The sequence below is a fragment of the Nanorana parkeri genome, unplaced genomic scaffold (genome assembly GCF_000935625.1).
Source record: "Nanorana parkeri isolate BGI_ZX_2015 unplaced genomic scaffold, ASM93562v1 scaffold1171, whole genome shotgun sequence".
Lineage (NCBI taxonomy): Eukaryota > Metazoa > Chordata > Amphibia > Anura > Dicroglossidae > Nanorana > Nanorana parkeri.
In genome coordinates, this window is record NW_017307439.1 from 349,804 (window position 1) to 370,504 (window position 20,701).

A 20,701-nucleotide genomic window follows, 5' to 3' on the forward strand; every position below is an offset into this window, starting at 1 on the left:
CAGGGAGCGGTCTATATCACAGGAAGCTCCTACACAGAGGCAAAGTTTCACACTGCATTACTACACAGATCTGGAAGAAATACACAAAGCACACGATTCCAGAATACACATGCCTCTTCTACTTTAGACATTTTTGCTTATCTCAGATTTCAGCTTTAAAGAGACCCTGTCAGGTCTCTAAACAATTCAAAAGAGTAATTGCCTGCAACAGAAGAGGTATTGTACTCCTCTCTCTGCCAGCCCATGTCTCTCATCTTTACTGCATTACAGTGCTGCTACATCTATCAGCATTCATAAAATAATGGATGCCTGTGTGCCCCCGCAATGCACTGTGGCTCCTTTCTTCGATCCCTACGCAACTGCTGATTCCTATAGTTATGTAGAGGCTGGAAGAAGGAGCCACAGCGCTCAGCTGGGGACTCAGACTGCAGAAGAGATTGACAGATATCTGTTCTAAAAGAACGCTTTACCGGTACCAGGCTGTCTGTCATTTATACATTACAGTGCTATGTATATATTACCAGTACCAGGCTGACTGTCATTTATACATTACAGTGCTACGTATTTATTACCAGTACGAGGCTGACTGTCATTTATACATTACAGTGCTACTTATTTACTTTTTATGCCTCATATCCTTTTCAGACTTGCAATACCTCGCAGATATCCGTCAACAAATACCAATTCATAGCCAACGCCGCCATGATATCTACAGCGTGGAAGAGAAGCAAAAATAAAACCCTTTGAGTGATGTCACTCTTCTACACAAATTGTATCCGTGATAACATCTAATTCTGATAAAAAAACAGATAATTCTGAATAAATGTTACACTCGCCCACCACTTGAAGAGGAACTCCAGAGCTGCTATACGTATCCTGATCATGTGATATCAGAGTGATGGAAGCAATTGTCTTTCATCACTGTAATACAGTTGGCATGTTTGCAGTTGGCATGTTTGCAGTTGGCATGTTTGTACTGCGTCATCACAACCATGTCACAGACTGACTAATGGGCCTATTTAGTCAGCCAGAGAGGAAGATGCAAAGCACAATGTCCCTAATCAACCAATAAGCATTAACCTTGCATTGTTCTGGCTGGTTCGAACTGATGAAAGGTAAAATGTGAATGGTTGGTTTGGTTCTTTGCATCATTTCCCATTTTCTTTAACATGTAGTTGTCTGGGGTGATTTTTTTCCATACAATTTATTCAATGAACAAACAAACAAAAAAGTGCCTTGTTACAGTAGATGATTTTTTTTTACACACACACCTTTACTCTTTCTCGTCACCTCTTTGAGTCTTCTCTGTATAGATGGCCAGCTGTGTACACCAACTGTATTTATCTGAATACTAAACTGTACTATTAAAATGTATATTTTGTGATGATGAACTTCCTATTTCTCATCAATTTACACCTCATGCCTATCATAACCTATCAGTGTTTCAGGACCATATAGGGTCCATTTATTATGGTACAAGCAATGTTTAAACAGAAAACAACTGACAACTGCTGCCTGTGGTGATGGAAGGGGTCTGCTCCATCTGTTAGGGAATAGTCCACAAAAAGAGTTATATTTCAGTGACAGTTGGAGGTTGGTGGACTTTCCAAGATCCTAGTTTTCAGTCTTTGGCAGTGAGATTTCCTGTCCATTGCATCGGCTCTGTTCCTAACCACCTTGGTGTCATACTTCTTCTGCTGCATCCTACAGCTTCTGTGGCATCCCCATGATGAAACACGCAAATGATCCAGCACATAGAATGGAAGCCTCCTGCAATGGTCACAGCAGATGTGCAGACCAGAGAACTCAAAACTATTGATGTGCCGGGGCTTGGTGTGAACCCAGTTCACCTAAGTTTCCCCCAACCCGTGCAAAACTGTGACTGACACACCCCCTTTCCCAGGCGGCTTAGTTGCAGCAGGGGAATTTCCTTTGTGATGTGTAGCTGCGGGTCGGGGAATTGCACGGGCTTAGGGAAACTCAGGTGAACTGGGTTTGCACCAAGCCCCCCGCACATCACTACTCATTAACAGAATCGCTGAAAGACATAATAAACATCCATCGTCCATACACTCTCAAGCATCCATCAAAAACTAAAATGTTAGCTTTGGGTGGACTAACTCGCTAATTTATAACCGAGGTATTCACGCCGTGCTGCATACCACCAGTAGGGAACTACTCATGGCACATCCCAGACTTCAACTGAATTGTGTTCTGGAATTCCTGCATCAAGAACCTACGGATGGACAGTTTGGTTACTGACTACCAATCCTAATTATAAGATTAAAAAAAAACCACCACACAGCACAAGTGTATATATTATCATCTCATTTGGGGTACGTCTACCAAGTATTTCAGATCATTGTGGTGACATGAATGAAAAATGACATCAGTTTTTTTTTTAAATTTTCTCTTTTACGGCCCCATTCACACTATGCAATTTGGGATTCCTGTAGGTTCCTGTGGCAGGAAACCTAAATCGCCTGTTCAGATGCGGCTGCCGTCACCCATTCAAGTTAATGACCAAGTGACAGCGGCCGCATCTGTAAGCGGCAGTCCACATGTAATTGTATGTAATATGATTACATGCGGTTTGGAATAGATCACTGTTCCTGGACACGTGATAGATGCGTCTAGGGACAGTGATCTACTCCGAACCGCATGCAATCATATAACATATGATGTGGCCGCTGTCACCCAGCCATTAACTTGAACGGTTGACAACCGACGCATCTGAACGAAAGTTTTGGTATTCCTGCCGTAGGAATCCTTAGGTTCTTGATGCAGGAATCCCAAAGTGCAAATGTGAATGGGACCGTAAAATGAAAATGAACACAATCAGTAGAAAATGCAGGTGAGGTGACGGATCCCACAGCACAGCAACATATACCATGACTACCGAGCAATATAAGGAAAATGGTATTATTAATAGTTTCTGGCACCTACCCATTGCAATGTACTGTACAGGTTGAAGCCCATCCACTGCAAAGGCTCAAGCTTCTTACCATGCCTTGTGTATGTCTGTTCATTTGAAACACATCTGCCTAATTTCTTTCCAGCAAGCTGCAAGGCAAAGCATGTGTTTTATACTGCCTGCATTGCGGTTTGCTGAGAGGCATGTGTGTTTGTTTTGTCCATATATGCATGTTTGGAACATGGCGGGGGGGAATTGACCATGCCTATAGCACCATTTTGTACTATAAAATTGGCCTAAACATGCATTACAACACCCGCACTAGGGTTGCCACCGGTCTGGTTTTCACCCGGACAGTCTGGTTTTGGAGCCTTGGGTGTCCAGCCAGCGGGTACTCGGACACAAGACACTCAGTGCCGACACCGGCACTCCTAATTTTCTGACAGATGTGGCTGCCGAGGTCCTCGGCAAGCACGATCTCTGGCAGCCGCATCTGCATGAAACCGGGGCTGCGGGTACCCTGTGCCTGTGTACAGGTGCTTGAAGCTCAGCAGAAGATCCGGGCTTCAGGCAGATGCAGCCGCCCGAGATTGCGCTTGCTGGGGACCTCGGCAACCACATCTGTGATTGCTACTCCTCCTCCTTCTCCCTGACACCATAGCCCAGACAGCACTGAGAGCTGCACAACCCACCTGAGAGCCTGCACGGGCCACCAGCCCACCTGGAGACATCAGGGCATCATCCCAGAGTATGTAGCTTCATATTATTTTATATTGCTATATAATGTTATTGCTGGGATTTGTAGTCCTCTATAGGCTGTCTTCTTACTCTCTCACCTGGCTGCCTCTCCTCGCTCTCACCTCTATATTCTAAAAAAAAAAAAATTGCACGGCGCTAGAGTGTTCGGGTTTCACTTGAAGAAAAGGTGGCAACCCTAACTAGCACACAAGTCTGAATGTGGCCTAAAACTCTACACAATACAGGGGTCTATTCAGCAGCCCTGCGAATATCTGTGAAAGTTCGTTGAATGAGAATATAGGCAAAAACTAATGATCTTAACATTTTTTTCTTTACAACTCTAATGTAATTTCAAATGTTTTGGTGTAATATTATATTATGGCCACTAGATGGAGCTAAAAGAAGTATGGGAAATAAGTATTTATTTTCAATGCTCCCCCGCGCCATCTTTTGGCCACAATGCAATATTACACCAAAACATTTGAAATTGCATTTGTAAAAAAAAGAACATTCATTTTTGCACACATTTGCACAGAACAAACATGTGCAGATATTCACAGGGTGAGAAGCCTGCATATTGTTTATAAATAGACCCATTAGTGTCCATTCAAACTATTGTGTTGTGATAATAAGTGAACTGTGGTGCAATGCATTGCTATTTGTTCTGAATGGCACCCAAACAGACTATTACTGTAGTGTGCAATGCACCCACACAGCAGCTTACCAAAACACATATGCCTTGCGTTGTAATGTGCTGCTCCTGTGAATGAGCCCTTTCAGTGGGGCAGCAATGAATATATGCAAGTCATTTTTAGCACTTGTCAATAAATACTAATACAAATATAGCATGACCAAGTGATTCTGGATGATAGACTTCAACAGTCCCGAAAATCAGAGCTATTTCCAGGGACAAACATTCAGCCCGGGCCAGTTCCTATAGCTCTCAGATATCCAGTGGAAAGGCAAAGGTGGCCCAGCATGTGATAAGCATTCAGGAGTCAATGCTGATTACTTAAAGCAAATGTACTGAGCAGAATAAGGGGCTACCAAGGCTGATCTCCTTCTGGAAATGCAAATTGCCGGGCTGTCTCTGGCTTCAGTACTCTCTAAGACACACAAGCATAAAAATCAGAAAGGTTACAGTTAGGTCGGATCTCCTAATCTGCATGCTTGTTCCAATTTATCAACACAAAAGGTACTAGAACCAGAGGGTCAGCATAATAGCCAGTGAACTAGTATTTGGTAGGTGGGTGGGGTCAACAACAGCAGCCTTTATGCCTCCTCAGCATCTTCCCTTTAATTCAGCATTTCCTCTGCCACAAGCAGGCCCAGTCTCGGAGGTACACACACAGGTAGATCATTAACATTGCCAATATACTAATGACTCCATTGTGTGTATGTGAGATCTCATGCACTGCTGACAGGGTGGGAGTTACTCATTGAATTAACCAGCCGCAGGTGTACTTACCTAGATATAAGCAACAAGGAGACAAGGAGAGGGGCTAATCTGTTCCTGCTTCTTCCTCTGGCATTAGTGTGCTGATGCTGGGTGAGTGTAAGGGGGGGGGTTCTGGATTAATATTGTAATGTCTTTGGGGTTACGCTACTCCTTGCTTGTCTGATAACATTTTGATTTGACTTTGCTGCCTTTTTCTGTATCGTACGCTGGCCACACACCTAAAGATTATCTGCAGATTTTCTGTGGTCAGGTGGAAACAGTGCAACAGATTCCTCCATCTACGCTAAACTCTGTGGATGGAGGAATCTACCATTGGGCCAAGCTTCAGGATCTTGCTAGTCAGCCCCCCTGCCTCTCAAAATACCTGACCTGCATCCAATCCCATTGTTCAGGTATTCTGAGAGCCAGCGGGGCCAACTAGTCAGATACTGAAGCTTGGCCCAGTGGGAGATTCCTCCATCCACAGTTTAGCGTAGATGGAGGAATCTGTTGCACTTTTTCCATCTGACCATAGAAAATCTGCAGATATTCTATAGGGGTATAGCCAGCTTTAGCTTCATATCCCTGAAAGAGTAATGCAGGTAATACCTAATCCTAGTCTGATGAGCCTCAATATCCTGTTTAATACCCTTTTTACATATGTCCAGGGCCAGATTAAGAGCATCACGGGCCTGGTGCTGAGGATTTTGGTGGGCTTTTTTTTAATGGAACTGGAGCTGGTCATCAGGGCCCTCTTCTCTGGGCTGTGATTTGTAGTCTCTCTCTATATGGCTTGGAGTCAGTGGTGAGCACCAAGGCCCAGTTGTACCTGCAACCCTGGTAGATCTGCCAGTGACTCCAAGCTGTAGAGAGACTAGAAATGTAAGCAATACATTATACAGCAATGCAGAATACCGCCAACTATAGAGGACTACAAATCCCAGCAATACATTACACAGAAATCCAGAATATCACCAGCTATAGAGGACTAAAATGAAGCTACATACTGTGTTGCTCCGGGTTCACGGCCTGATGACTCCAAGGCCTCAGGAGAGCTGTGTGGGGTTTAGGGAGGGCTATGCAGGCTCTCAGGAGGCTGTTCAGGTTCCTAGGTGGCCAGTGCGGGCTCTGGGGGGGTCAGAGACTGCAGCCGTAGCAGATGTGGCTCTCTGCTCGGGCACATCAGAGGGCCCTCTGATTATGCCTGAATAGAGGAATACGGTGACCCGGCCCGCGAAGCCTGGGTTGGCTCGGCCCAGTGACAGTGCTGACGCTGTCCTTCCTTCTGGAGGGTGGCTACTTTTGTTCCCCATGGTCCCTGTGTGTGTTTGTAAAGTATCGCTCCAAGCTCACTCCTGTGATGAGACTACAATCTTAAAACAAAATGGTTAACAAAACGTGATTGTAGTCCATCAGGGAGGGCAAGCTCCTCCAGCAGGAAGGACAGTGTCGCCACCAATTTGAGGATCTACAGCTGACTGATGCACAAATAAGACACATTTCTGTTAATAGTGAAGGTTCTTGAATGTATTTTTAAGATTGAACTCCTGAGTTTAGTGTCACTTTGAGTTTGGCTAAAAAATACACTAAAGCAAGGTTTACTATTTTGTATCTGTAGTTCTATAAAACGAAACTCCAGGCAAATGGCTCAATACACTGATGCCATACATATAAGGGAGCCGTTCTACCTTCTCAAGGGTTTAGTATTTATCTATTTGTGAGATTTAAAGTGCTGCCACTCAGCCCCCAGTCTAGTAGGCGTGTGAGAACTTGCCTTGAGAGTCTAAACTGTAGAATGATGTAGCAGACCCTCTTCTGACACTCTACTTTCTTATATCGCTGTAGCACAGCTGACTGGTTATTTGAGCTGCTTCTCCCTACCCCAGTCTGGGCTCTGCTGCAAGAGGCTATTCTATAGCCAATTTGGGTAACTATTCTTGCTTGCAATAAAGTGTTAATTACTAAAGGGCTGCATTAAGTTGTCTTCTATATGCTTGGAACTCTGCTTATTAGAGGAAAAATCCTATCCGCAGTTGGAAAGTCTTTTTCTGTCTAAAGTCTGATGCTGTATGAGCCGTGCGGAATGGCATATCCTGGAGGTGTCGTCGTCTGGGAGGTAGATTATCAGTATACCTTATAGGTTGGATTAAGATGCCCTCCTCAACTTTCTGCTGTGGGGGCCATGATGAGACCAAAAAAAGTGCTCTACCTAGCTTGAGTGTCTTTAGAAAAACTGGGTGGCCAACTTGTTGTGCTAGGGAAAACTGGTGGTGCACACGGCAACTGTGCTAAGCTTGCCTGGTGTGATATTCTGGTGGACACTTGGCAGCTTTACACTAAATGCCTTCAGAAAACTACTACAGTGGTCAGTTTGCTGGTGCACAGCCCTTATCTGCAGATCCATGATGTGTTTATCGGCGGGTACAGACTTGTTTATAGATATTATGGCCCAGTAAGACTAAGACATTCTGATAACAGCCAAACTACAGGCACACTTTGGATTTTCTCACCGTAACTATTCCAGCAGGCTTCAAAGTTTCAGAAAATCTAATTATGAAAGGCAACTATTAGTGTCCAATACAATGAAGTGAAGCATGCCTCTATACATGTACACTAACAAATATGGATTTCCTAGGTTGTGGCTTTTCTCTTTATCCTTTTGCATTTACACAATGGTTCTGTGCTGTATCTTGTGACAGGTTTTCAGAATGTCTGGTCGTGGTAAGAAGGTCCAGCAGAAGCCTGCAGCTGGCAAGTCCTCCAAGTCGGCTAAGGCAGGTCTCCAGTTCCCAGTAGGCCGCATCCACCGCTTCCTGAAGAAGGGAAACTATGCAGAGAGGATTGGCTCTGGAGCTGGCATCTATTTGGCAGCCATTTTGGAATACCTGTGTGCTGAGGTCCTGGAGCTGTCAGGAAATGCAGCCAGAGACAACAAGAAATCTCGCATCTTACCCAGACACATCCAACTGGCTGTAAGGAATGATGAGGAACTCGCCAAGCTGTTTGATGGTGTCACCATAGCAGATGGGGGAGTCTTGCCCAACATCCAAGCTGTGCTGTTGCCTAAGAAGACCATAAAAGGCTCTTCCTCACAAGTGTCCAAAGTTGCTGAGTCTCAGGAGTTCTGAATGAACAATTCTTTAAACTTGATGATTGCACTTGTAATTTTATGGTTTCTTTTTTAGTTTCAAAATGAGCTGATTTTATATATCCATTAAAATAGTTTTAATGACCTATTGACTGTAATAGTTTATACAATGCATTCTATTGTGCTTGGTGTGGTAATGTAAGCCATTTAAAATTATTTTGTAAGCTATCCCCTTCCTCAGAACAGGGTGGAGAGTAGGATGATTTTAGTTAATGAATCAGTTTATTTAAATCCTCCTGGCTGATGTAGAGGAAGGATGTGATTGAAGGTGTGTAGGGGTTTAAAGAGCCTCAAATATCAAGGGATTGTTTTGAGGGGGATATAATGTTGTGGTGGGAATATATACAGGTCAATAAGGCAATGGAGTAATCACATGCATTCAAATAGTCTGGCCCAAAGTATATTATCAGAACACTGTAGGCAATTCTAACTGCCCTGAGGTGCCTTGCAAGTGCTCCATTGCATACAAAGTTTTATAATATTTAAAAAATATTATATTTGGAGGGTGTGCTGTAATGGTGTGGAATCCATTGTGTGAGACTTCTAGGTGTAAACAACCATATTGATCCTGGCATACAACCTTCCCCTCCACATCAGAAATGTCATTGCTGAGATCACGTTTTGTAATATTGGTGGATTGGAAAGCACCCAACTTCTCATTCTCTCTCCTTGCCACATGTAGACAGGTGTGCATCCACATAACCTTCGCATTGCATACAGCAAGTGGAGGGACCCAATAGCTAAAACCTAGCCAGAGTCTTAATCAAATATATGCCTCAAACTGCTTGTATTCCAATCAATGACTGTCCGTACCCCAAGGGTATAGTCAGGTAGGCATGCCCATAAACAGTGATGTAATAAGGCCCCAACTGCATCATATTTTGGGCATGTCAAATATGAAAATGTTTGCTCATGTGAAGTAAATCACAAGCGTAATAAGCATTGTGCATGATTTGCTGTCTGACAGACTTTGACCGGCTTTTACAGGAATAACTTCCTTCTGTCAACTATAATCGTGCCGCTTTGTGCCAACCCTGTTAGCAGCACACATTTAATCCAGTCACAATACTAGATTTTACAATGTAAAACCACAAATGTGATCACAGTATTTAGAGTGTCATTGGCTCTCAACACCACACCCCTGACTAAGTCGTACTGTTGCCATAACGTATGTAAGGTGGAGCGAGGATCAGCTGGATGACCAGAGCTGATATTTGTATGCAATCTTAATGCTACTTACATTTATAAGCATGATCATAAAGTTTTAAAGGGTGTGCACTATGGACTTGTCTTTCTATCGAATATGCACCGTGGAGTTCAAAAGGAAGAGTATTGGGAAGCCTAGTGATATTAGCTGGATGGGTGGAACTTTTCCATACCAGAGCCGATACTTGGCATTTTCATGAGAACTACCAGGGTTGCAGCTGGGACCTGGCTCTGGCGCTCCACCACTGTCCTGAAATCATTAGTGTCTGTATTTTAGGAAAAACTGTCACATGACAGACAAAAAAAAAAAATGTATCTGTGACTACTTGGATAAGTATCAGTAATTGTAAAAAAAAAATGGTGTATATATTTTCATGCTAACAAATCCGAGATACACATGCCGGTGGTGTGGACAGGGACTTAGATTGCACACAGGTAGTCTTTATTTAAAGGACATTTCCACCTTTACGGGGCATTTAAAAAAAAAAAAACATATGCCAGCAATGTACGCAGTGATGGCGGCATATGCAGATCCTGGATAGAAATACAAAAACTTATTTTTCGTTGTCCTCTTAGGTTCCACAGTTTTTTTCTTAAATAGCTGTCAGACTGCTTTTATACAGTGGAAACCACAATGTAGAGCGTGGGAAAACTCCTTTTCCCACAATGCGGTGCTTCTCTCGTGCACATGCTTCATTAATATTCATAGTGGTACCTCCCTCTGGGCAGTGCAGAGTGACCGGGAGATGTGACTACAGTTGGATTATTGTCAGTGATTGATAAAGAAATCCGTCATATTTTGTCTAAAGTAATCGCTCAGAACAAAATATAACGGATTTAGCAATCACAACAATCCTTCAACTGTAGTTACAGCTAAAATAGAAGCGATACGCCATGCGCACATCTTCGGTGGTGGGGGTTCACATTGAGGAGCCTGGACTTGGGGGAGCAGAGAGTAAATGTGGCCCTGGAGAGATCTGAGCGAGACACACAGAACACAGTGCCAGAGAGACGCAACAAGTGCAGGAGATCTTGTTCATGAGGAGGGGTTAGCAGAGCAGATAGGAATCAGCTGATTGCAGTTTACAGATAACAATCCAAAAAAAAGAGCTTATACTGTGTGAATGGGAACATGTAACAAATAAAAAAAAATAATAATAGGTGTTATCCCACTTTGGCTGTGAAAGTGGAAATACACTTTGAAGAACCTTTTTTAAATCTTTAGCTCCAGCCTGGGAGTGGTGAAGAAACATTCCCTAGTGAATGAAGTTGCAAAACACCTCATATGCACTTACTTTTTCCCTCTCCTATCAGCCTGCATGGCATAGAGAAGCACAGAGAGCAAATGATGACATCTCTGGGTCTAAAACAAGCTATCTAATGAAAACAAAGAAATTTTATTGAAAAATGTCATTAGCATGCCAACGAAGGGTAGTGGGAGGAACCAGAGAAGGCAAAAATAGAAGCAAATATAAACTTCAGCTTTAAGAGCTGTATTCAACGCTTCCAAGCAGGAGCTGTAGTGTGATTTAAAGTAAAACTATTATCGCTTTCATTTTTTATTTAAATATACATGACAAACTAATCCGTTACATAGACAATGATCTCAACCATTATTCTTTTAAAAACCTCTTTTTGCCCAGTGTAAATGTTGAAGTTATGTACATGGGGAGAACCTTATTTGCTCGTTACATATGCAGGCTCTGCTTCCTGCGTTGCAGCACTGCACCATGGGTTTGCTTCACTGCTTCCTCTCACACTAACAGGGCTATTCACAAAAGGGTGACGAGTTTGGAGAAGACAGGAGAAGTGAACAATCTAAAAGAAAAAAAACAATTCACCTATTCAGCCATGTTGTCCTAGATCAGTGGTGGCGAACCTTGGCACTCCAGCTGTGCCAAAACTACAAATCCCAACATGTATCTGCACCTGGGAGTTATGTCTGTGGCTGTCAGAGCCTTGCAATGCCTCATGGGACTTGTAGTTCCAAAACAGCTGGAGTGCCAAGGTTTGCCATCACTGTCCTAGATTGTTCACTTCTCCTGCCTTCTCCAAACTCTTCACCCTTTCGTGAATAACCCCCGTCAGTCTAAGCTCAGCCAACCAACTGAAAACAATGCACTCCCTTTATGATTGATGTCTTATAAAGAGAAATGTGTTGGCTGCCACTGCTGAAGCCTGTCTGAAAATACTAGCTGCACGGTATACTTGTTCCTGTACTGCAATGAAGAGGGTCAGCATGACAATCAGGCGACTAACATTTTCAGAAGCAATGCCTCTTAGGGCAGGTTTTCTAGAAGTAGACTTCATACTAATATTTCAAACAGAGATTTAAAAGAAATAAATAAATGTCTGTGAGATCATCTTGCGGTGGGTTACTGCATTTTTCACATCACTGCCCCCTTTTTACATAAGCTCCACCATAGTTGCCAGGAAGCCCAAAATATCTGGATCTGCATGCTATGAAATAATCCTTCACCCTTATTGTATATAGGCCAGGGCTGCGGACGGGTCTTTCTAACAAACAAATAAAATGAACTAAGGTTCTTCTGATCAGAATGGAATGTAAAGCACGTGCATGCTAAGTATCTATTTATTTTCAAAGCAGATAACTTAAAAAAAAATTATAGTTACTTTTTACTACTAAAAAGGAAGAAATTAGCCTTTTGTGATCACATATGTACAAGGAAATCATGACAGGATTGAACTGAAGCAATCAACGGGAAAATGAAACTGTAAAAAGTACCAGACACATACATATAAAAAAAAAAGAAAAAGAAAATAGCTCACACAGTAACCATCCATTCCCAGACAAAATTGAAAGAAACACAATGCGGCAGTTTTATTTGCACAGCCAACTGTGTCCTCCTGTTCTCATGCAAAAAGGTGCCTTTATTGTTCCCTCGCGGAGTCACAGAGGATGAGGTGGTGCAGTATCCCGGACACCCAGTCCCACAATACCAAGAACACCTAACAGAAGGGATGAATGACAACACCACAAGCAGAGAAACAAGGGTCTGCCATTCCACGTTTTTGGATGTGTGCCTCTCCTTATAGGAAAGACTTTTCTTCAAGGACACAAACTTCTCAGCTATCGCTTGCTCATCAGCTGGGAGTCCATTTTACAGTGTTGGTGGCTTCAAGCCGTACTTTCTGGCGACCTCTGTCTGGGCATATGCGGCATCACATAGTGAGTAAAGGTGGGCCATTTCCATTTCAGATTTAGCCAGGTTAATGGCTTTATTGAACATTTCAATGGCTCTGTCCAGATTTCCCCTGAAACAGTGAAGGAAGAGTATGAGGAGTTTTGTGCCAAGTTACTAGAGTTAATGATTATCAAGTGACCCCCTTATTTCAAGCACCCACAACATATGTACATTGGTTGCCAATATCCACCAAGTAAAGCGCTAGAAAGAAGAGAATCCAAACAAAGAACCAACATTATCTTCAGCTGCGGCATTTTCTAGGTGAACATGGTGCTCTCTAGCATTTGGCCATGAGGCAGGCTATGTGGCCATTGCTAAATACCGGTTTTGTTTTTTTTAATAGGAAGCCTGGATCAGCTTAAAAATACAAGCTTGCATGAACAAACCCCCGATATGTCACAATATACAGCAACAGCATAAACTTTTCAAGCTGTCGAACTCCAGTCAGGTGTCCTTACCTAGGCAGGAATTCTTAAACTGGAGGTGCCATTGGAGTGTGTGTTAAAAGGAGAACTATGGGGCTAGTGCTTTTCCCCATAGTTCTCCTTAGGGTAACGAGAGGACACAAACTAGCACCCTCCGTGACCCAAAGCTCAGTATACCGCGAGCTACAGCTCGCGGTATACTGAGACGCCGCAGCCGGAACGGATCCCGACAATTCTGTCTGGATCCACCCAGCTGCGTGAGTGACAGCTGGCTCTGCCTATCTAGAGGCAGAGCCAGATGTACCCACCCCCTCCCCCATCCATTCCACCAGTCAGCGCTGGAGGATCGGACAGGGGAGAATCCCTGCAGGGCGCCGTGACAGACACGGCTCTCTGCACGGATAGATCGAGAAGTGAGCGAGCTCCGGTATGTGTTCGCTCACTTCCCGATCTACTGAGACGACCGGTGACAGCTTCATTGTCACAGGTCGGCTCAGATTATGAGGCTGAGTGAAAATCACTCGCCTAATAATTCTCCTTTAACATGTGGTCACCCCCTCAGCACCTTATATGAACTATTTAAACTTTAAGCACAGACATCTGATCAGTTCTGTGGCACTGGAGGGGTACACATGAAGTTTACATGACCAAGTACAGGTAGGGCGGGGAGGAATGAAAAGTTCAACTGTTTCCAAAGGTGGCATGACAGAAAATGTTTAAGAAACATTGAAATACAGAAAAAACAAGATTGTTGCGGTGAGTGCCGGATTTAACTACTGCGGTCACTTACCTCTGAACTTCTATTGTCCCCATGGTCTCGTAGGCAAAGTCACATTTGTTGTCTATTTCAATGGCTTTGCCGATGAGGTCTAGCCCTTTATCTAGATCTTGCTTCCACTGAAGCTGAAGTAAACTGTATGGAACAGAAGTATATGTTTTATTGAACATTTAAAATGATAAAATACCCGCTAGTCAGAATGACAGATTTGAAACCACAGAGTACAGTAATTGCCGGGCAAATTTTGATTGAATACTGATGTAAGGGTTCTTCTAGTCTGAACATTTTTTTTTTTAAAGCTAATCATGCTTTGATCTCAGGACGGTTCTGTGCCAACACCAGAAATACATATATTTAAAAAAGGACAACCTGCATGAAACTGAAATTACTGGTTTCAAACACTTACGGATTTCATTTCCTTTAGGCATATTCAGATTTTTTTAGGGGTTTCTCCCAACCGGAGATTCCATCTCTGCCTCCCAGGTGATGGGAGTCTAAACCCCTTATTGTGGGCAGTAAGGAGTCTCATATGTATTGCTTAACCCTCCCTACTGTGACATTATTTCGGCACATCCTGCAGGGAGTATAAGATTCTATTTTGAAAACTTCTACAGATGGACAAAGTTGGGAACTTATTTGTAGTGTTGTCACTGCAACGTATCCAAGGTAAAAAGAATTGGTAATGATTCCATTTTCTTCACACATCAATCAGCATATTTTCATGTTCAGTTCCTAATTCTATCCCTAAATGGGGATGGCCATGTCTGTTTTTTACATATACAAGCTCTGCTTTCCAGCTGAATTCTGCTGCATTTATTTTAATCTAAGTCTACTAGACATGATCTGATAGAAAAAAAAACCCGCCGTGACTGCAATGAACTAACCACAAAGCTCTTGGTAGTCAGAGATCATATACACTTCTTTCTAGGGTTTAGGCCATAAGGATGAGTGGCCATTTGGAATGAATGGCAAGTTTGAGGCACATTTGACTCAACAAGGTATCATGATTTAGTAATGCCAACATGTTGCCTACCGATCTATATAAAGTGAGAATATATTGGTAGGCCCCCTTTAACAACTGCTGACTTCCTAATAAATCTACAGGCAACAGGATTGTGTATTAACTTTTTATAGTCTGTCACCTGTTTTTGTAAGTACAATACTTTCAGATATGTAATTATGCCAATGTTTTGCTGAGTCAATAACACGGGAAGCTATATTCCTGAAATGTTGAATGTAAAAACTATGTTGATCAGTTTATTATTGTTATGTATCCAATACAATCTGCAAATAGAGTGATGAAATTAGGTTTTCTACAGTGTCATCCTATGGGATGGATTTACTGATAAAACCTGCAGGCACTGGGCTCTCTGCATACAGAACTAAAGAAAGCATTTGGCCCCCTTTCAAATAGATATGATCCTTAATACATATCAGGCATGAAAACAAATGTAACAGTTAACTTCCATTAGGACACTTATGTAGAAGTAAAATAAAAAAAGTCCTGATGAGAAGGCACTTACCCTTTGTGAACATATGTTGTGGCATTGTCTGGTTCTAGCTCTATGCACTGGTCATACATCTCATCAGCCTTTCCAAACTGCTGCTGATCTGTTAGCGCCTGCAGATAAGAGACTGCCAGGGATTAGCAGACTGATCAGGTGATATTCAACACAAATGTATAGTTATTGTTTCTTTTATGATAAACTGTCATGTTTAACATTTCCAAGGGTGAGACTCATAAGGCACAGAGGCAAGATGTAAAAATATTCAAAAGCAAATGAGAAGATAAAAAAAGAGTGGCAGTATCCAGGGAAACGGAATCTCTTGTATGATCCATGCTTTGACAAAGATGTCAGTCAGTAGGATAGAGCCTGACAACCACCTCCTTCCAAGCATATGCACGACTGAAGACAAAAGATGCACCAAAAATCTGTATAATCCCCGCTACATGAAAGCACTGAGGGCTCCCCAGATATTACAGGGATATCACAGAATGAGCAATACACTTGATGGCGAAAACTCTGTGGACACCAGACAACCACATCTACCTATATGGTTGAAAGTATGTGAACACCCCCCCAAATTCCAGTCAACTGTATTGTTAATCTTATAGCATACAAAAACATTTTAGACAATTGTGCGCTGCCAACCCCGTGACAACAGTTTGGGAAAGTTTGTATAACATAACATGCACAAAGCCAATTACCTGTATAAAGTATTTTTGTTACATGACTCCACAGTGTACAGATTACACGTTTCTCCTAAATGTGTCATACTTTTCTAACAGTTCCATTTCATCTTGCATTTTAGGTGAAATGCAGAGACTGATTTCCTGCCATCTCATGGAGAAACCACTAAACAGAGCAGGACACTAATCATGCATCGTTTTCTCTCTGGTGGATTCACTAAATATCCAACGTACTCAGGACAATCATTTAGAAGGCTTGGCTTCTAAGCCTGGTTCAATGTATCACAGGGAGGGTGGTGGTGGGGCTGTGTGGAGGTGGTACATGCTGAATAGTTCATTTTGCTAATAGTGTATTATAGTGAGGGCAGAGGTGGTACATGATGAATGGTAATCCACCTAGCAATATAGAATCTCTTGCCTGCTTCAGCGGTGATGTCTGTGCATGTGGTCAGAGGTCTGTAGACCTTATGAGAGGGTCCCACTGTTGCAGGAAAAATGAAATTCTAAAGTTGAGAGAAACATAGCCAGGATACATGGCCATCTCACCAAACACCACCTGTGACTTTCACTTTTGGATAGACTTATTTATTCCTTTAACTGATTTCAAGTGAAACTCTATCCACTGCAGAGACTGTATATTTGTACCTGCAAACATATAGTGAAATGCTATCACACTATTATTATTGGGGAAGGGTGTCGAGCAGATAGTTTATCCAGAAGCTAAAAGAAACTTTCCCTTACTGTTCATGGGAGTGCCTGTTAGAGACAAGAGCAGCTACTGACATGCCCGCTGCTTTCCTTCAAATTACACTCACAGAGCCCCTCCGCCCCCCTGATCAGCTCCATTGCCATGTCTGCAACAAGGGACAGCATGGCAGGACTCATCATCTACAGAATAACGATTACATGGAGGTAGTTTACATGAGGCTTACATTTCTCTATACAATGATAATTCTGCACAGATAGAAAACTAGAAAGAAACAAAAAAAGTACAATGGAATGTACCTGGGCATACAGAGCATAACCTTCTGCACATTTTGGAAATTTCTTAATGACATCTTCAAAGCCTTTCATGGCGGATTTGATCTGAGAAATACAATGAACTACTGTAGAAGTTATTTACCAAGCATCTTAGTAGGGCTGGGCTTACAGCTTTGCACTGTAGGGAGGTATGCATTACCGCAACATGTGAAAAGGTGCGTTAGTGTGCTATGATGCCATTCCTTCTTGATGACACCCAACATACCTTGCCAATGTGTGTGTTTTAGTGCATCAATGTACATGGCATCATACTGTGCATTGTGGTGCGCTGCCTTTCCCAAAAAAAAGTACTCACATTTTTGGAGTGTTTTAGCGCATTAGAACGCAACACATGTAAACGTGTGATATAACGCACATGTGTTAAATAAATCACAAACACTGTGAACCCAGGCTAAAAGACAATATCACACAACATGCCATAGAATAAATCTATCAAGAATGGAAAGTATGTAAAGTGATATTTTAAAAAATTCAACTTGTGGCAGATTCAAGCACCCTGAAATCCAGGATACTTAGTCACGGACATGTTCCTTTCTCAGGCTGTACTAGTGGTACAATGAATCACCTCAAGTCGACATTTTTACATATTACAACCATTTTGGGTTGTTCAGGAACCTACTGAAAGGTATTGTTGGCTCTGAATGGTACCTGCATGTCATTCACATTGCTTTTCTACATACTTTTCACCAGAGATGTAAGGACCAGGGAGTGATGTAGAGAATTATTAGCATTTTTTATATGACAAAACACTATGCAGTTTAGATGCACTACATCAACAGTGTAATACAATGTATTGCATTTACACCCACTTCAGACATCTCACCTGATCCCTGCTCCCCCAGAGGTCAGGTGGACTGGACCTCTGTGTCCTCACATCTAATGCAGGTCTATGGCACCTGCATTAGATGTGATGACGCCAATGGGTCCCTAGACGACTGGGAAAACGGGGCTGCGATGATTGGTCTAGCATTCCAGAGGGAGACAGTGGAAGTGGGGATCAGGTAAGTCAAAGTGCTTTATTCCAGTCCCCATAGACATTAACAAGCACTTAACTACCCCCGCACTGCAAGGTACATTTTTGGTTTGCCCAGAAATGGGCTTTCAACGCCTTTCACTTCATCAAAATACATAGAAAAAGCCGTGATCGGCTAATATGGCGTGGCTCCTGAGTAATTTAGTTCCAAGAATCTTCAGGACTTACTAGTGCAAAGCATTTTTGTGCTTGAGCCAGAGCAGAATCCGGCCGCAACCTTATACATTCATCAAAATCTGCTACGGCTTCATCCACTTGGTCTAGCAGGATTTTTAGCTGCAAAGGAAGAAAGGCAGTTAAGAATTTCAAACGCAGCCACATTAAAGCAGAACTCCAGGCAAAAAGTTATATACACAGATGGAATATATAAAATGGGGAGGATTTGAGATTCTGTGCAGCCAGATTTGTGAACCAGAAAAGCAAACATGGAAGCTGCTTATAGCTCTTTAAAACTAGCACCTAGGTGTCAGTTGCTTTTTTGGATTTGGTGCAGACACTCACTATAAGCCTTCAACTGCCTTGTTAAGGTAACGTCTGGGCTTCGGATGTGCTGCTCTACCTTTTAGGGAGATGGAGCTGCCTCCAGGTGAACCCCGTTCTCCGTTTGTGTATTGCTATATACAGTTTGTCGCAAAGAAGAGAAGCTCAGACAGTGTAGAATTAGGGACCACACTTATCAGAGGGGCCTTGACACGGCAGTGACTTCCCCATATATTTGCAGATGTATGCAAGCAAACCTGATTATTTTGGATTTAAGATGCCCTGTTCGAAAGCATGCTTGGGACCCTTACTGTACAGGCTTGTGAACCAGGATTTACCCAAACAGCACAGCTTGCCCTTAGACTTCCCTGAAATTTACACTGCAGACAAGCAAGTGGTCGAACACCCACCCCAGCCTGTGACTGGACAATGTAGAACTGAAGCACCCTCTGGTACCTCCTTTGGTAAGCATGTTCACTGTGTTAGACTAACAGCATTATACAATATAATAGTGCCCCAAGTGGCTCCCTCTCCTAGCTGCTGTACAGGAGCTAACAGGAGCCTTTTACAAAGACAGAATTGGGTATCTATGGTATAAAGATTTAAATATGAACAGATTATCACACACAGAATGCATGGTTTCTCACCTGTCCTCTATGATGATAAACATCAGCGTTTTGGGGGTCGATGTCAGCAGCCATGTTGAAGTCTTGAGTTGATAGGAGGGGTTGCTGTTGCTGCATGTACATGCTCCCTCGTTTGATCAGGGCATTTGCTCTTAACTAGAAAAAAGCAAAAAGAACAGTTAGAAAGAATTCTGTACTTGCATAAGGTGCTAACTGGCAGTGTTCACATACAAAATTCCCAAACATTTACTCTGGGCAGATATATCTATCTATCTATAGATAGATATATATACACACACACACACACACACACACACACACACGCTTACACGTTCAGCAACTCTGCCTTTAAATGTCAAGCAACAGAACATGTATATTTAAAGTAAATATTTTAGATCAACTCAATTTTCTTATAGTTTGTCAGCAGCTAAAGTGCCCGCATCCACTTTCACCATGCATACGCGAAGCTCCGTCTCTTGTGTAGCCATGCTCTTTGTAAGGACTTCTCTGTCAAAACACAAATTTAAAGCAAACCTGTGCAGTGCACTAATACCCTGTTTGCCCAAAAATAAGACTTACCCCGAAATTAAGACCTGGTACTGTTTTTGGTAATTGCTAAAATATAAGACCTACTCCGAAAATAAGACCTAGTGTGTTTTTTTGAGCCAAAAAAAATAAGATAGTGTCTTATTTTCAGGGAAACACGGTAGGTTTATCTTAGGGCCTCCCTCCCCAGCAGCACATAACAGACACTTGCTCCTCAGCTATTCCGCTCAGCTAATGGAAGTAGAAAAACCTCTGGTATTATTGGGTTTTAGGGGAACATGCATCTCACTTCCCTTACTCTTATAGGACATAACTGCTCACTGATGACTGGCTAAACTCCATCCAATTAGGATTAGAGAGATTCCTCAGCCCTTGGTAAATCCAGTGATTTAAATCACAGGTACACTTTGAAGCAGGGGTAGCCAAACTGAGGCCCTCCAGCTGTGGTGAAACTACAAATCCCATCATGCATCTCTCTCCGGGAGTCATGTTTGTGGTTGAGAGAATCTTGCAATGCCTCATGGGATTTGTAGTTTCACCACAGCTGGAGGGCTGGAGTTTGGCTACCCCCTCTTTAACCAGTTGACATCCGCGGTGTTAAACCCCCTTCCCATCCAGGCCATTTTTCAGTATTCAGCGCTGCGATACTTTGACTGACATTTATTCCGTCATGCAGCGCTGTACTGAAATGAATTTTATACCCTTTTTTGGGGACAGATAGAGCTTTCTTTTGGTGGTATTTATTCACCACTGGGGGTTTTATTTTTGACTATATTAAAGGAAAAATTACTGAAATTTTTTTAAAACAAACAGTTTCCCCTATATTAAATGATAAAACATTTATTATTACCCAATTTTTTGGTAAAATATAAAAGATGGGGTCACGTCGGGTAAAAAGACACCAAACATGTCAAGCCTTAAAATTGCGTGC

At 42.5% G+C, this 20,701-nt stretch overlaps 3 protein-coding genes across 3 annotated transcripts in view; 2 read left to right on the forward strand and 1 right to left on the reverse strand.

The window, feature by feature from the left end:
• NIT2 (nitrilase family member 2) overlaps positions 1–16,685 on the forward strand; it is a 30,574-nt gene extending 13,889 nt beyond the window's left edge. Inside the window, exons 10-11 of the mRNA XM_018568324.1 lie at positions 646–772; positions 16,675–16,685. Coding sequence (XP_018423826.1) covers positions 646–737 — 92 coding nt within the window. The 3' untranslated portion in view covers positions 738–772; positions 16,675–16,685. The remainder of the gene's footprint in view (positions 1–645; positions 773–16,674) is intronic.
• On the forward strand, positions 7,788–8,218 carry LOC108796798 (histone H2A, sperm-like). Its single transcript, XM_018568325.1, has one exon. The coding sequence runs from the start codon at positions 7,799–7,801 to the stop codon at positions 8,216–8,218; it is 420 nt and encodes a 139-aa protein (XP_018423827.1). The 5' UTR covers positions 7,788–7,798.
• The window catches only part of TOMM70 (translocase of outer mitochondrial membrane 70), a 36,185-nt gene continuing 27,269 nt past the window's right edge, over positions 11,786–20,701 (reverse strand). The window contains 6 exon segments of the mRNA XM_018568323.1: positions 11,786–12,720; positions 13,866–13,988; positions 15,377–15,474; positions 17,050–17,189; positions 18,283–18,394; positions 19,246–19,380. Coding sequence (XP_018423825.1) covers positions 12,567–12,720; positions 13,866–13,988; positions 15,377–15,474; positions 17,050–17,189; positions 18,283–18,394; positions 19,246–19,380 — 762 coding nt within the window. The 3' untranslated portion in view covers positions 11,786–12,566.

Coding starts and splice junctions, on each gene's coding strand:
- LOC108796798 (XM_018568325.1), top strand. CDS start 7,799: ATGTCTGGTCGTGGTAAGAAGGTCCAGCAGAAGCCTGCAGCTGGCAAG.